The sequence below is a fragment of the Labeo rohita genome, chromosome 15 (assembly GCF_022985175.1).
Source record: "Labeo rohita strain BAU-BD-2019 chromosome 15, IGBB_LRoh.1.0, whole genome shotgun sequence".
Lineage (NCBI taxonomy): Eukaryota > Metazoa > Chordata > Actinopteri > Cypriniformes > Cyprinidae > Labeo > Labeo rohita.
The window spans coordinates 2,768,581-2,783,867 of NC_066883.1; the positions used below are offsets into that span (position 1 = coordinate 2,768,581).

At 38.3% G+C, this 15,287-nt stretch overlaps 1 protein-coding gene across 1 annotated transcript; it reads left to right on the forward strand.

Moving 5' to 3' along the window:
* The first annotated feature begins 6,756 nt into the window (after window positions 1-6,756).
* p2ry13 (purinergic receptor P2Y13) lies at window positions 6,757-14,089 on the forward strand. The gene is made up of 3 exons (XM_051128612.1): window positions 6,757-6,855; window positions 7,285-7,994; window positions 12,757-14,089. Exons 2-3 carry the CDS (start codon window positions 7,293-7,295, stop codon window positions 13,090-13,092), a joined length of 1,038 nt encoding a protein of 345 aa, XP_050984569.1. The 5' UTR covers window positions 6,757-6,855; window positions 7,285-7,292; the 3' UTR covers window positions 13,093-14,089.
* The last annotated feature ends 1,198 nt before the right edge of the window (window positions 14,090-15,287 follow it).

A 15,287-nucleotide genomic window follows, 5' to 3' on the forward strand; every position in this document is an offset into this window, starting at 1 on the left:
CATTCGGGAACACTGGACAGGAACCTTTGACCTTCATTATGTATGTTTTGATTATAATGTGTTGTAAACAAAATACAAATTACCAAAAAAACCCATTATTTTACTCTCTTCACATTCTTTGTTACCTGCCTTAAAGTAACAGTCACACTGATGGGCCCTTTGTCTCTCAGGTGTAAATCACTAAATATTCATGGCCATTGTCACTCCCTCACATACTGCTTTCTATCACAAAACATGTCTTAGAAAATTGAAATCAATATATTGTTTTCTGTAAATGATTAAGCAGGATAATTGTAAATGTTAAAAAAGTAAATATTCTAGCCTACAAGATGTGAAAGATGTGAAAGTGATTACTCAACAACCTTGTTCAGGACTATTCAGTATGGATTGGCCTTATTTCAGATACATTTATTTTCCCAAAACTTAGCCACGCATATATATATATATATATATATATATATATATATATATATATATCATCTAGTTGACGTTGTCCCAGCTGACATTCAGGGCTGTAGAGGTCGTCTCTAGGTGCTGATCCACCATCTGGGCTGGGCATGGACTGGATCCGGGGGACTGTAGTGACCATCTAATCCAGATACAGACTGGATCTGGTGGCTAAGGTGACCTCGGAATAAGAATGAAACAGACTAATATTAGCGCAGATGCCATTCTTCTTACGATGCAACGAGTACATCGGGTGTTATGGGAAGTGTTCCCGGTTCTGGTTGACCTAATTAATGCAGCTTAACAATCCTTTAATGGATTTGAATTATAGAAATGTGTTAATGTGTTATGTGTAGGCCAGGTTAAAGAGATTGGTCTTTAATCTAGATTTAAACTGACAGAATGTGTCTGCCTTTGACTGTGACATGGCAGGTTGAGAGTTCATTACTGCGCACCACCACTGTACAAGGAGCTAAAGCGAGCACTGCCACCTCGGGAGGTTCTGTCAGGACCACTGTCGTCAAAATGATAGATAGTTAGCATACAGTTCTGGGCAAAAAACTCTCTGCCCATCCATGCAGCATGTCATGAATGAGCAGCAATAATAACCCCCAAGGGTAAACAGAACAGAACAACACAGATATCATTAATATACTTAATGATATATAAATGTAAGCTGTTATTCTGATAAAAGGAGTCTGAATCAATGAGGAATATCAGAAGCCAAGTCCTGACTGTGGCAAAAGGAGGAGTTGGGGATAGAGGAGGGTGTTTTGCTCCTGAGCAAGTGACAAAGCTGCCGAATAATACTAAATATAGCTTATATAGGAACGCCATGATAGGTGTTGTATTCCTATAGATAGATGTGATCAGCTGAGAGTCAGCTGATGCAAGCTTGACTCACGTGACCTGCCAGAACTAACGCTACATGCTTAATTTATACAGCATGCACCACCGCCTCTGGAGAAACCGCAGTGGACGCCATCACTTTTGAAAACACAGCAGCGAGCACTGCTACCTTGGAAGATTCTGCAGCATAAAGGTCACCAATTCGGGAGATATTGCAGCAGATGCCACCACCTCTGGGCCTTCAGCGGTGATATATGTCACCCAGACCCACCATAAAGCGATCCCTATAATGGGAAACACTGCAGACATGCTCTGATGTTTACCAACAGGTTCTATAGACAGAACTGTGGAGGGTTGTGGTACCATAACCATGACAGGACGTGGCTCTGGGATGGCAATCGTAATGGAATGAGACTCTGGACGGTCAGCTGAAATATGACGAGACTCTGGGAGATCAACTGAGACATGATGAGACAAAACTCTGGAAGATCAGCTTAGACATGATGAGACTCTGGACGATCAGCTGAGTCATGATGAGACTCTTAAAGATCAGCTGTGACATGACGAGACTCTGGAAGAACAGCTGAGATGTGACAAGCTTCAGGAATGGCAGCTGTGAGTAATCCAGACGGGTAACGCAAAGGGGTAATCCGAATACACATACAATAGTCCAAGCAAAGGTAGACAGAGTCCAAAAAAACGAGACAAAAGGGTAATGCAAAACACAGGCAATGATGAAGACCTGGAAAAGCAAAGCAAAGATGAGGCTAGGCTAGACTAAGGTAAACAGGAACAGGCTTGTAATGTATCGGTAGACAAGCGATAAGTGCCAACAATACTCTGTGATGGGTAATAGGAAGTGTTCAGTTTATAAAGAGTTCCTGATGGAAAACAGGTGTGGGTGTGTGATTAGTTTTGAGTGAAGTGTATTGTGTAAATGGTGTCCATGGTAACGTGACAGTCTGTGCAGTACAAAAGTCCATGTGGTGTGTGGCGACCTCTGGTGGTGAATAAAAAAGAGTGGCAGGGAATGGATATGTAATAAAACATATAGTGAATTAATCACAAAGCTTATTTACCTCACCCTGCAATATACCCTGTAACGTTACTCTAATTCATGCATGGTATTATTACAGTAAAATTCAGCTTAACTAATTTCATATGAAGAAACTGATTGCCCAAACCATTTTAAAATAAATAAATAAATAAATAATCCAGAATTTATTAACAACGGGAAGTCAATCCAAACAATTCCAACAAGGCAGAATACCTAGACAAACGGGATAACCAGGAAACCAGTCAAAGATCAAAACCATGTAGCGTCTGGACCAATCAGACATACATTAATTGTTACATTTAACAAATAGTCTTTAAACACAAGAGGCCAGCTAAATGCTGGAGCTCTGGAGACAACCCCCCCAAAGCAACTAACACCCCAAAAGGGCTCAGTTGCCAGGACAACGATCTGATATCACAGGTTTTATTGCCTCAAGGAATGCAAACGGAGCACACTACATTTCTCTATAGGAAAGACACAATGCCTATAGAAATGGACTCTTTCCTATTCATTCACAGACACACCTTTCTTTGACCTTCCTATCACACATAGCCCAGGTCATTGTGTACAGTACTACTGCATTGTATTTTAATTTGTTGTATTTGTATTTGTCTTTCTACTGTTTTATGCATGCGTTATGATAGATGACTAGTTGTATAGCCCAACTATGCCATGCTTGGACTCTTTTAATTCGTATTTTGATGATCTAAAAGATGGTGTAAATTAGATGTTGATACCTATGCAACATATTAGTGTTTTAAGAAACCTTAGTAGTTTTGCATCAACACCCAATCCAATTACATATGCAAAATACCATGCTCACAGACAAAGAGTCGTAAACTTTCCCTCCAAAGGTGAAAGCTACCATTGGTTCGCGGACCTCCTGGAGGCACAGCCTCCAGAGAGCTTAAAGGCAAACGGTTGACTGCCCCCTCTTTTTTTCTTCTCTTCTTCTTCTTCTTCACTCTCTTCACTCGTCTGCAACCTCTTCTGATCGCTGCCCGTGTGGAGGAACCCACGGGGAGCCGGAGCCGGCACAGGGCGTGCCCAGCGGGCCTGACAGGCCCAACATACAGAACACTGGCTCTCGACCACAAAGAGCCAGACACTTCCACTCAACTCCTGAATTCATCTTCATGACTCGCCAGTCAGTGGTTCTTTTAGAACCTAAGAAGATGAGCTAGAACTCTTCAGGACTTCCCTAAGCACGCGCCAGGCCTTGCGGCCTTGTCTTTCCATTCCACAAAGATCACAGGACTTCAGCTGGGTCCCTCTCAGCTCTTGGTTCTTCTTCACTTTCACATGGGAAGAAACTCCCAGTCACCATTGAGTCAGAACATCTTTGGAATTCATCCCTCTTCAGACCCGGAAGAACGTGATTGCAATTCCAAAACCACCACTGCTCCAAACCATCAAGACCTTCACCAGAGACTGCATTTGGACACTTGTTCGACGACCAAGGCAATGCAAGTATTGTACATTTAACTACACAAACAGAGGTTTAGTATAAGCTGTAGACAGCACTGATGGTTTCACAGCAGGTGGTTAACTGACTCTTTTCATAGCTTCATTTCCTTGTCTCTCTCTAACTGCTTCTCACTGACCATTCCCCCATGTATGAGTGACTTCATGTTTGTTTGTTTAGGTTAGTTATGTGTTAGTCCTTCGTTAATAAAACTCTTGTGCACAAATTACATGAGCGTTGATTCTGATTCTGCCTTGTGAATTAATGTCCCTTTACGATTCCGATTCGAGCTACGTGCTCTAATGAAATGGTACTTTAAGAAAGTTATTTTCTGTGGCCAAGAAAATGTCATTTCTTAGAGTTGATTTTACAAGTATACTGAATGTTCGCTGGGCGAACAGATTAGTTGATGGAAAATTAATTCTGCTACAGTTACTACTGGCAGCTGATATAAATAATTGTAATTAATCATAATTAATTGTAATTATTTATATACATTTCCCTTTGAGCTAAATCGTGACAACCATGACACAGCGAACCAAGAAACAAGACCACAAAATACAGTGTGACACAATACAAGACTAAGCAGACTGAGAACGACTGAGGGAACAGGGTCTATATAGGCAGAGACTGAGGAGGTAACAAGCAACAAGTGGAAACAATCTGGTATAGTGAGTCAGAACAAAGGATTATGGGGATTGTAATTAGAGTGTGTTTGTGTGTGTGTTTGTGACATATCAGAAAACAAATGACATGGGTATATAATGGGTATTATAAGGAGAGGGTGAAACGAGGACATTTTGAGTGTCCCCATAATTCAAAAGGCTTATAAATCATACAGAATGACTTTTTTGAGAAAGTAAATACGAACAGTTTCTTGTGAAGGCTAGGTTTAGGTGTAGGGTTGGTGTAGGGTGATAGAAAATATGGTTTGTACAGTATAAAACAATAGACATCTATTGAAAGTTCCCACAATACACAAAAACAAACGTGTGTGTATGTTTGGTTTTCACCACATTATGAAATTATGCTTAATACCATTTATGGAATCTTATTTTTTTTATGGTCAGTTTAGTTCTGTTTGCTGTATATATGTTAAAATGTGCATAAGTCTTCCATCTGTGACATTCAGGTCTTCATTAGTTTTATGGGCTAAGTGCTTTTGGGGAGGAAAAAAAGGCTCTTATAGTACAGTACTTATCTAAACCTTGCTGCCATTAATAACGTTTTAGCAGACATTGGCACCCCTATATAGACCAATTACTGTAAATGGATAAATTTTAAATGTAGGCTGACTGAAACTCTTGGTTAGATATAAATATTTAGTGGTCACCGCATCTTCCAGCGCATAGTGCATGCGAGAGAATTTGTTTAAAAATCTGGGGTGGCTTTTTTTTTTTTTTTCCTTTTGCAGAAGAGGTTTTCCTTCAGCTGCTTCTTGAAAATGACTGTAGTGGGAGGGAGCATATGCCTATAGTAGTGAACTGATGTAGAAAGGAGCAGTTCCAGTGGCAGTCCTGAAATCCAGCGTCAAAGCCTTAAATTTGATTCTGGCCACAACTGTGAACCAGTGGAGTGAGATCAGGAGGAGTGTGACGTGGTATATGTTAATTTACTCACAGCTGATTGGTCCAGCTGTAGTTTGTGATATCTTACCCAGAATAAACCTGTTGTGAAGCAGATTAGCTGTGGTCACCACTGAAAACCAAACCATCTTGCTGAACTCTGAAAAAAAGTTTGCTCAAACCGCATTCAAATTCAAACTTACTAAAACCAGCATATAACAGTATAGCACAAAACACCTATTTATATCCAATGAAATGATATGAAATTGATGCATCATGCATGGAAATGACCTTTTGCATTAAATTTGCATATAATGTGATGTTAAATCATTTAGGGTAACTTACATTTAACAAATGAACCAACTGGGTTTTACTGTAGTACTTTTTGTTTTGATTTGTTTTTGACAGTGCAGAAGCAGAAGTTGTGGCCTGTCTGTGTGGAAAGTGGTGCACCAGTGATTTCAGTCATTTCAGTGATCCTGGCTGTCCTTTACTGTTTTGTCCAATTTGGTGGAAAAACCAAACCATTACAGAGGTGCACGTGAGAGACTCGGTGACTGTTGAGAGGAGCTGCATCAGCCGCTGTCAAAGGAAGTGAAACTTCTTCTGAGCCTTTTTCACAGTGCAGTATTTGGAAACAGATGTTGTTTAGGAAATACAAATTTTGGTTCAGTTTGCAGCATTACGGTGTGGCAATTTTGGAAAATACTGATGTTGCACAGGTAGGAAGAGGTGGTGCACAGGTAGGTGCAGGAAGGGAAAGAGTTGGGCTTCATTTAAATTTCAAAAACCAGACAAACCAATTGATTGCAGGTGAGCTGCAAGATAGCTGCAATAGCACTCAGGTTAGAACTGGTCATGTTGAAGACCAACGGAAAGAAAGCAAAAGGACATCCATGACAATTACTCCCTGTCTCCCCTCACTGTGTCCTGTAGCTGTATATAAATGCATATGGATTAACCACACCATAGGATGAGATTTACTGGCCTGACAGACTTTCTATGATGAGAAAATGCCTCTAGGCAGCAACAATGCAGAAAACAAGTGTGTGTACATGTGCAAAACTCTGCATGTGTTTGTGTACATACTTAGCAAACATTTAGGGAATTGTCCCCAGCACTGAGCTAAATCTGACAAAAACCTCTCTTGGGGAACATTCAGGGACGTCCTCAACTGGAAAAACAGGAAAAAATAATGCAGAAATTTTGTTAGCAAATAGAAAGCAATTTACAAATATACTTAACCGTATATAAAGATGGAGTTTAGCCTGTAGTAATTATAATAATATTTTAAGTATATGGTATGTCCACATGAGGTTACAAAGTCTCCCTCTCTCTCTACGGGTGTGTGTGTGTGTGTGTGGTTACGCAGAAGCACACACTGCACTGTGGATACAGCTGCCGGAAAGTGTTAAGACATTTATTAATTCCTCTTTGAGCTGTTCTCATAAGTCTCTAAAACGGTTTTACTGGTGAGTGCATTTTTTTTTTTTTTTTGCATACATACATTGTAATTGTAATTAGGTTTATATATATATATATATATATTTGTATGTACTGTAAGTATGTTTGTGTGTAAATCTTTATTTGTTTCCCCTTCCTCCCCAAATGAACTGCAGTGTGTCAAAATGATTGTCGTTATAAGCATACTTTGGTTTTGTTTTATTTGTTTTAGTCTTGTTATTTCTGGTTTCTTCTTTTTGCATTAGTGGTAGTTTTTCAATAGAATTAAAAAGAACAGGAGATTCTTTGTAAAGTGCATTGGTGTGTTCATCAGAACTCATCAATGTTCCCAGTGAACATGAACATTGGTTCTATTATATCAGTGTAATTGTGCTGTTTGTATCTTTATGTGAATAAACTGTTCAGTGCGTTCAGCTGTGTTGATGTTCTTCCTCCAGGCGTCAAAATGAACACGAGTCAGGTGAACGCTTCACTCAAGTGCGAGCGGGACACTAGAGTAATATCTGTACTCTTCCCTTGCCTGTACACGGCTCTCTTTCTGATGGCTGTTGTGTTGAACAGTCTAGCCGCCTGGATCTTCTTCCAAATCCGCAGCAGCTCAACGTTTGTCGTGTACCTGAAGAACGTAGTCGTGGCCGATCTACTGATGACCCTCACCATACCCGTGAAAGCGCTGACCGATGCGGGCTTGGGTTCCTGGCAGCTCCGGGCTTTTCACTGCCGGTACTCAGCTGTGCTCTTCTATATCACTATGTACATCAGCATCCTCCTCCTCGGATTCATCAGCTTGGACCGGTACCTAAAGATTGTGCATCCGTTTGGGAGATGTGCTCTTCAGAGGGTCAGGGTAGGTCAGATACTGTGCGCAGTTATCTGGGTGGTTATGTTGTCGCTGGCTCTGCCGAACGTCATCCTGAGTAACCAGATGCCACAGATTCCCTCTGGCGGTAGGCTGCGATGCACCAAGATGAAGGGGAAGATGGGACTCATGTGGCATGAAGGCTTTAACTACTTTTGCCAGTTTGTTTTTTGGGGTACACTGGTGCTTATGGTCGTCTGCTACACATTCATCAGCAGGAAAGTGTTTGAATCGTACCGTGCGTCACAAAGCAGCAGTGACACAGCCAGCAAAAAGACCACATCTAAGGTATAGTGCACTTTCGGTTACTTCTCTATGTAGTGTGTGTGTGAACGCTGATGTTCTGTAAAGATGCAGGTAATGGGAGATAGCGAGTGCCGTGGATAATGACTCAGTGTTGGTACTGCAGGTAAAGTAAGATTGGTTGGTTATTCCTGACCCTGTACCTGGAGGCACACCGGCATTACACGTTTTGGATGTCTCCCTTATCTGACTAGGTCTTGGAGTTGAGTTCAAACTAACAATTTAAGTTCAGAAATGTGTACTGTTGTGTGTCTTCAGGTCTGTCTTCAGGAACAGGGGAGGGAAACTCTAATTCAGGGAAATTATGTAGATTAATGGAAACATAATCTGCATCCAAAATCACAGTAGTAGATTCTACATTTGGTTTGAAACTTACTTTGCAACCAGTAAGTAACTAAGCAAGCAAGCGAATGAATAAATAAAAACAGTATGACTGTGGGCAGTATGTAGGGCTTGACATTAACCGCTGTGGCTGCACTGTTAAAAAATAATTTGTTGGGTCAACTTAAAATAATTTGTAACCTGGCTGCCTTAAAATTTTAAATTCAGTCTACTCAAAAAAAAAGTTTTTTCAACTTGAAATGTTAAATTATACTAAGTGACAACTTAGATATTTGAGTTGAATCAACTTAACATTTTAAGGCAGCTGGGTTACTTACAGATCTGTTAAGTTTAACAAACACAAATATCTAAGTTGTTACTTAGTACAACGTAACATTTCAAGTTGAATAAACTTATTTTAGTTGACTGAACTTTTAGAGACAGATTGTGATTTTTATTTTTCCAACAGATTGTGTTTTTTATTTTTCCAAAATTACTAGCCAGTCAGCATTTTCACTGGCCACAGTTTTGCTGTTGGGAAATTACATTTGACATGATTAAAGTTCATTTTTCTTAAACTTATTAAATGTGTAATTTTTCATATCAGATTCAGGCATTTTTATTAATAATTTCAATTATAATATAATACAATTAGACACTGTAAGGCTGTTACCAATCAAATGAAATCAGTGTAGCTGAAACAGCAACAGAAGCAGCTGAAGATGTTATGAGCTTAGTGTTTAAAATCAGTTTTTAAATATACAAATATGAAAAATTGAAAAAAAAAAAACTTTTAAATATGGCAACTTTTACATATGAAAGTAAACCACCAGCTGGTGGCATCAAGTGAGTCGCTGAGCCATTCATTCAAACAATTTGTTCAGAGAGTTGATTCATTCAAGAAAGAAGCAAGTGCCTGTTTTAATGAACAGGTTAACTAACCCAATTCATACAAAAATGCTGAAACACTCATTGCATGTCGTTGTGTTTGCATTGCCTCTCGTGTTGAGCTATGTGGTCCTCAACTATTAAAGTATTCGTTTTCTACAGCGACTGATTTGGCATTCTCTTTCTATGAAACCTCTATGGTTTGCAATGTTGTACCCCTGAATGGCCAGTACGCGTTATCAGCTCCTCAACACAAATCTGAATGAGTGAATGCACAGTGTCATCTTGTGTACCCATATGTACGGGGAATGGCTTGGCATGCAAATTACACTTACCAGTATTTATTGGCTATTTCTTGTATTATTCAGAGGTAATCGGACTCCCAAAAAAGACCCCATTACGCCAGTATTGACATAATGTCTCCGTTCCCTCCTTCAGGGAATGAGGGTTACATATGTAACCAAGAAGTGAATACACCATGTTGTTACTGTCATGTCACCTATCAGCATCAGTTGTGTCACCTCACAGCCATTCACAAATCCTCTGTTGTGGCTTAATGGGATGGTAAAGTGTTCATTAAATGTACACTTAAGAATTTGGCAAGTAGTAAGACATCTGGGTACTTTTTGCCTACTGTTTTTTGAAAACTATAAATTCAAACAAAGATGTTCCTGCTGTGCAGAATCAATTTTATGGCTACGGGAATGCTAGTAATCAGCCGTAATTCGATTTTCTTTACATGCAGTTTGGGTACTAGTTTATCTAGAATGGAAATAATAGGACAGTGTAAAAATATTTAATAATTGTTTAATAAATTAAATAATTATGTTTGACCAGTTGGCATGTCAACTTCTGTGTCAAGTTCTGGTGTGGGTTTCATTTGGTTCTCAAAAAAAAAAAAAAAAAAAGCATACCAGGCAACAAAATATTAATACCAGTGGATCCTGATGATACACTGCAAAAAAAAGGCTTATCTTACTTAGTATTTTCATCTTGTTGCTAGTCAAAATATCAAAAAATTCTTAAAAATTTAATAAAATGCATTTTGCATAAAGGGGTCATTAGATGTTAAACTCACTTTTTGTACACAATAATAGGGTTATTATGATAAAAATCCACCCAGGGTTTTTTTTTTTTTTTTTTTAATCTTTAAAAGTAATATGCACTTTTCAAATTAGGTCATTCTCAGCTTCCTGTCGGTGTGACGTCACACCGTCAGAGGCGGCTACTACGTTGACTGACATGACCGTCTTACCTTAGACCCGCCCTGAACTAGCTGTGAACAGTCTGACTCCGAGGTGTTCTGTTGTTGGATGTAGTAATGAACATAGCAGTCATCATTTACTCCTGACATCTAAGCCGCTGAAGACGCAGAGGTTTACCGTTACTTTTGCTTTAGAAGGAAATGTGCCTGGCCATCTACATAAATGTGTCTATGTTTGCGCAAATCATTCATGATCCAGCTTTACCTACAGCAGAAGTGAGTATAAGGTTTCTTTTTATGAATCTTTGAGCTAGTTAGCAAGTTCCGCGGCTAAATGTGAGAGGGGTGGGGTGAGCAGAGCTCATTAGCATTTAAAGGAACATGCAACAGAATGGCTCGCTCTAAAAAGGGCTGATTTTGACAAGGTAAAAAGTTTTTTTTTTTTTTTTTTTTTTTTTTACATTACCACTGAGAATTTTTAACCAAAGTATGTTATAGTCTTCTAATTAAGACCCTAAAGAATCATATCAACTTGTGGAAAATGGGCATCCGATGACCCCTTTAAAATAAGTACCATTATCTGCCAGTGGGGTAAGTAAAATATTCTTAAAACAAAATTATTTTGCTTACCCCACTGGCAGATCAGTTTACTTATTTTAAGCAAAATGCACTTAATTTAGTGTTTTTTCCTTCTTAATTTAAGAATTTTTGATATTTTGACTAGAAACACGACCAATATACTAAACAAGATAAGCCATTTTTGCAGTGTATGCTGAGGTCTTATGAAGTAAAACAATTGGTCTGTGTAAGAAACTGAACATTAAATACAACATTATTACCTGTGATCCATAGCTTCAGGCAAACTGGGAAGTTTAGTCTTAAAGGGGTCATGAAATGGAGAATCAACATGTTCTTGACTTATATACATATAAGCAGTTACTCTACAACTTCAGAGCTCAACTTTAGTTTCAGAACTCAAACTAACACCCTAGTATAAAATATGATTGATTCTTTTCTGTTTTCTTTCTTCTGAAATGGTCAGTTTTGAAATCAGGAAATTGATGGTGTCACAATTTCCCCTCAACAAGCCTTTAACGTGCACCATCGTTGTATGTAATCAAAGGAGGTGGGATCTGAACTCACATCTGTCCATCAATCACAAGATATAGTGCTGTTAGGTGAAGAAGGACTAACTTTAAAAACTAACCTTGTGAAATATACTATAAAAATCTGAAACTGCATTTCATGAGCATCATGTAATATGTAAGGGGTTGTGTACTGATCTCTTTGTGGGCCAGTGGCTTACCACAGCTGCCAACTCTAATACATTCAGCATGAGACTCATGCACCTGACATCTCTCATGCCACACATATCTATTTTCTCACGCAGTGAAAAGTACTGCGTGTGAAAGCAAGTGAACCCTCGATTGGAACTGTAATAATATCATATTGGCCAAACCGAGCTGGCAAACACTCCACTCCAGCAGTTGTGGCCTAATGGTTAGGGAGTTGGGCTTATAACTGAAAGGTGCAGGTTTGAGTCCCAAGTCCGGCAGGTGGGGGGAGTGAATAACCAGTGCTTTCTCCACCCTCAATATCACGACTGAGGTATTGTGCGTGCGTGTATGTTCCCTACTCACTACTGTGTGTGCACTTGGATGGGTTAAATGGAGAGCACAAATTCTGAGTATGGCTCACCATACTTGGCCACACACCATGTCCTTTCCTAAAGCGTGTCAAATGTTTCAGTGTGGTTTTATAGTCTTGATTTCTTGAACATCTCTGATCAGCCACTGTGTTCAAGTTGTTCAGAATTTCCTCACTGCTCAAAACTCTGGATTTCTTTCTTTCTTTTTTTTTTTTTTTTTTTTTTTTTTGCTTCAATTTAAGTTGAACTCAAATGTTGGCAGCTCTGGTTTTAGTTTATCACTATTTATGCATTAGTGAATCAAACCAGAACTGAACAATCAAGTTCACTCTGTTCCTGTTAGCAGAAGTGAAAACCAGAAGCTATTTGCACTTTGTGTAAATAGAAACATGAAATGAATGCATTACATGACCGCTTTAAATAACATTTACACAAAATGAGGAACCATAAAAATTTGTTGAAAAAGTGTTTGGTTCATATGCTCAAACTGCTTTCTCAGTTCAGTGACTGTTGGAGGAACTGGAGAGAGCTGAATGAGTTCATTCATCACAGAATCACACAAACTGATTTAGACGGTCCGTATACGGCTTCACTGTAGTTGACCTGCATTAACTTCTTGATTTGACAAGCTCTAGTTTCTGGTGTACAACGTATTAACCAATGCTTAACTCTGCTCTCCTCCACAGGTGTTTGTGGTTGTGGGTGTTTTCTTCGTATGCTTCGCACCCTACCACCTGGCCCGAGTCCCATACACCCTGAGTCAGACCCGCAATACTTCTGCCCAGTGCTGGGCCCAAAACCAGCTGTATTTTGCCAAAGAGATCACGCTGTGGTTATCATCTACTAACGTGTGCCTGGACCCTCTCATTTATGTTTTCCTGTGTCGAGTCTTCCGCAAGAAGCTCACAGCCACGCTGAGCCGCCGTCCGCTCCCACAGGGCACAGTGACAGACACCACCACCAAAATAGAGATGCCAAACAGAGGCCACTGTAACGCCAACATGGGTTTAGATTGTCATTAACAATCTTCCCCCTGATAGCAATCAACCATTGAATCAATGTTTAAAATTGTTGATTTGTCAATGTTAATTGCACTGAACCAAAATCAAAATCACGTTTGCACCCACAATTAATGTTTAATAATATTTCAACAAACCACCATTGATGTGATCAGTGTTTGCTTTACTTGGGCTCTTCATTCTTTGTACTTTAATAACACATTGTGTTAAAATACATTTGTTAAGGCAGTGAAAACTAGTGATGGTGATTTTAATCATTGCTCACAGGTGCGTTGTGTATTTATGTGTGGATAATATGTGATATTACGGTGTGAGATTAAAGCAGTGGTACAACTATCATACTTTACTTTTTTTGTACAGCAAAATCTAAACATTCACTTGTTTTAATATTTTAAGGAAATATGAATTGTAATGTAGAATTTTATGTTTTTATTTTTAATTTTATTACATACACACACGGGGGAACCAGAAATAATGAAATAAAAATGACTCTCTTATACCGCACATCACTCTCTTTCTTGCAATTTGAAGTGCTAAAAAGTAAATAGTGAAAAAGCTTTGTGCATCAGTTCATGAAATACATCAGTGACAGGGTTATTTTTCTTGTCTTTAAGTGTGCTTCATTATCTGATACCACAGTCATTTCCTTTCCAGTAATCTTGCCCTTACCAACTTGTCTTGCTGAGAAAAGTGTTTTCTGTTGAAGCAGAAAGTGTCAGCTTATTAAAGCTGGTAAAAGTGGGGGAAAATTTTGAATTTAAAACAATGCATTATACTATCGAAAATGTTTTAATATAAATTACCTATTGTGATCAACATAGAATTGGGGAGAAAGCTATTTTTTTCAGAATGTATTAGTAGAACGTGTGGTTAAATGTACTTGAAGGGACTTTTCACTTTTACACTTGTAGCACTTACACTTTGTGCAATTTGTGCTGACTGGAATAAATGTAGTGTTTTTGTGACTTTGTGTTTCTAATGATATTCACAGTGGTGGCAAATGTACACTATCCCACCATCATAAAGAAAAGTTAAGAAAGAGTGGAAGAAAATGAAACACTTGAAACACAGAAAGGGTTTCCTCAAATATTTTGGAATGATTGTAAACTACACACTTCTATTTTTCCATGCACAGGATGATAATGTGGATGAGCACATGGATGATGACAGTTCAGTCTTGCATGAAAAGGGAAATATTAACAGTGCCACAGCTGTACTATACTAAAGCATGCATGTGAGTTTACATGTCTGACAGTCTGGACAACCAAATCTTTTTGACTGGAGCAACTGGAGGGTTTGTTTCCTTTGATTAAACACTGATGATTACTGATTTAAAACCAGAGATGGAAAGTATAACTAAGTACAAATACTTTGTTACTGTACTTAAGTAGATTTTTCTGGTATCAGTACTTTACTTCACAATTTATTGTTCTGGTTACTTTTTACTTTTACTCCTTACATTTTTACACAAATATCTGTACTTTCAACTTATTACATTTTCAAACCAGGCTCGTTACTTTAGTTTCAATTTTGTGGATCACCATTCAATAACAACTCTTACGAAAAAGAAGTTTATTCAAGTGTGCTATTAGTATACTTCTTTTAAACTAAAAATAGGACAGTATACTTTCAGTCTACTTTTTATGTACTTCTCAGAAATGTGCTTTATATACTTCTCAGAAATATACTTAAAATGACATTTAAGTATACTTGACTTACACTTAGAAAAAGTCTAAATATATCTGAGCTATACTTGTGCTCTGAGAATCCGTGTTTTCATTGTTATACACGAGAGATTCTATTACACATCTTCTGTACAGAATTTCCAAAACACAAGTGAAGAAGAAACCAAAACAGATGCTTCCACCCTGTAAAAAATGCAAATACATATTTTCCATTTTACGAAACATTTTGAGTCTCAAATACTAAAAAATGCTATTTTCTTGAAACTATATAAAAACCCTTGTCAGACCAACAAAACTACCCCAAATGACCCAACTAGTCAAACACAGTTGTCTGAACAAAGAATTTCATATTGTTAAAATTTTAAGGCTTTGTAAGTTCCCAGCATGCATTGCAGCATAAATAAATTATCCAGTTACTGTTAAAGGATTATTGTTTTGCTGTTTTCTGACTTCATTTAAACTTTTTTGTTGTTGTTTTGTCATTATTTTTAGTTAATTGTTGTACTGCGACTA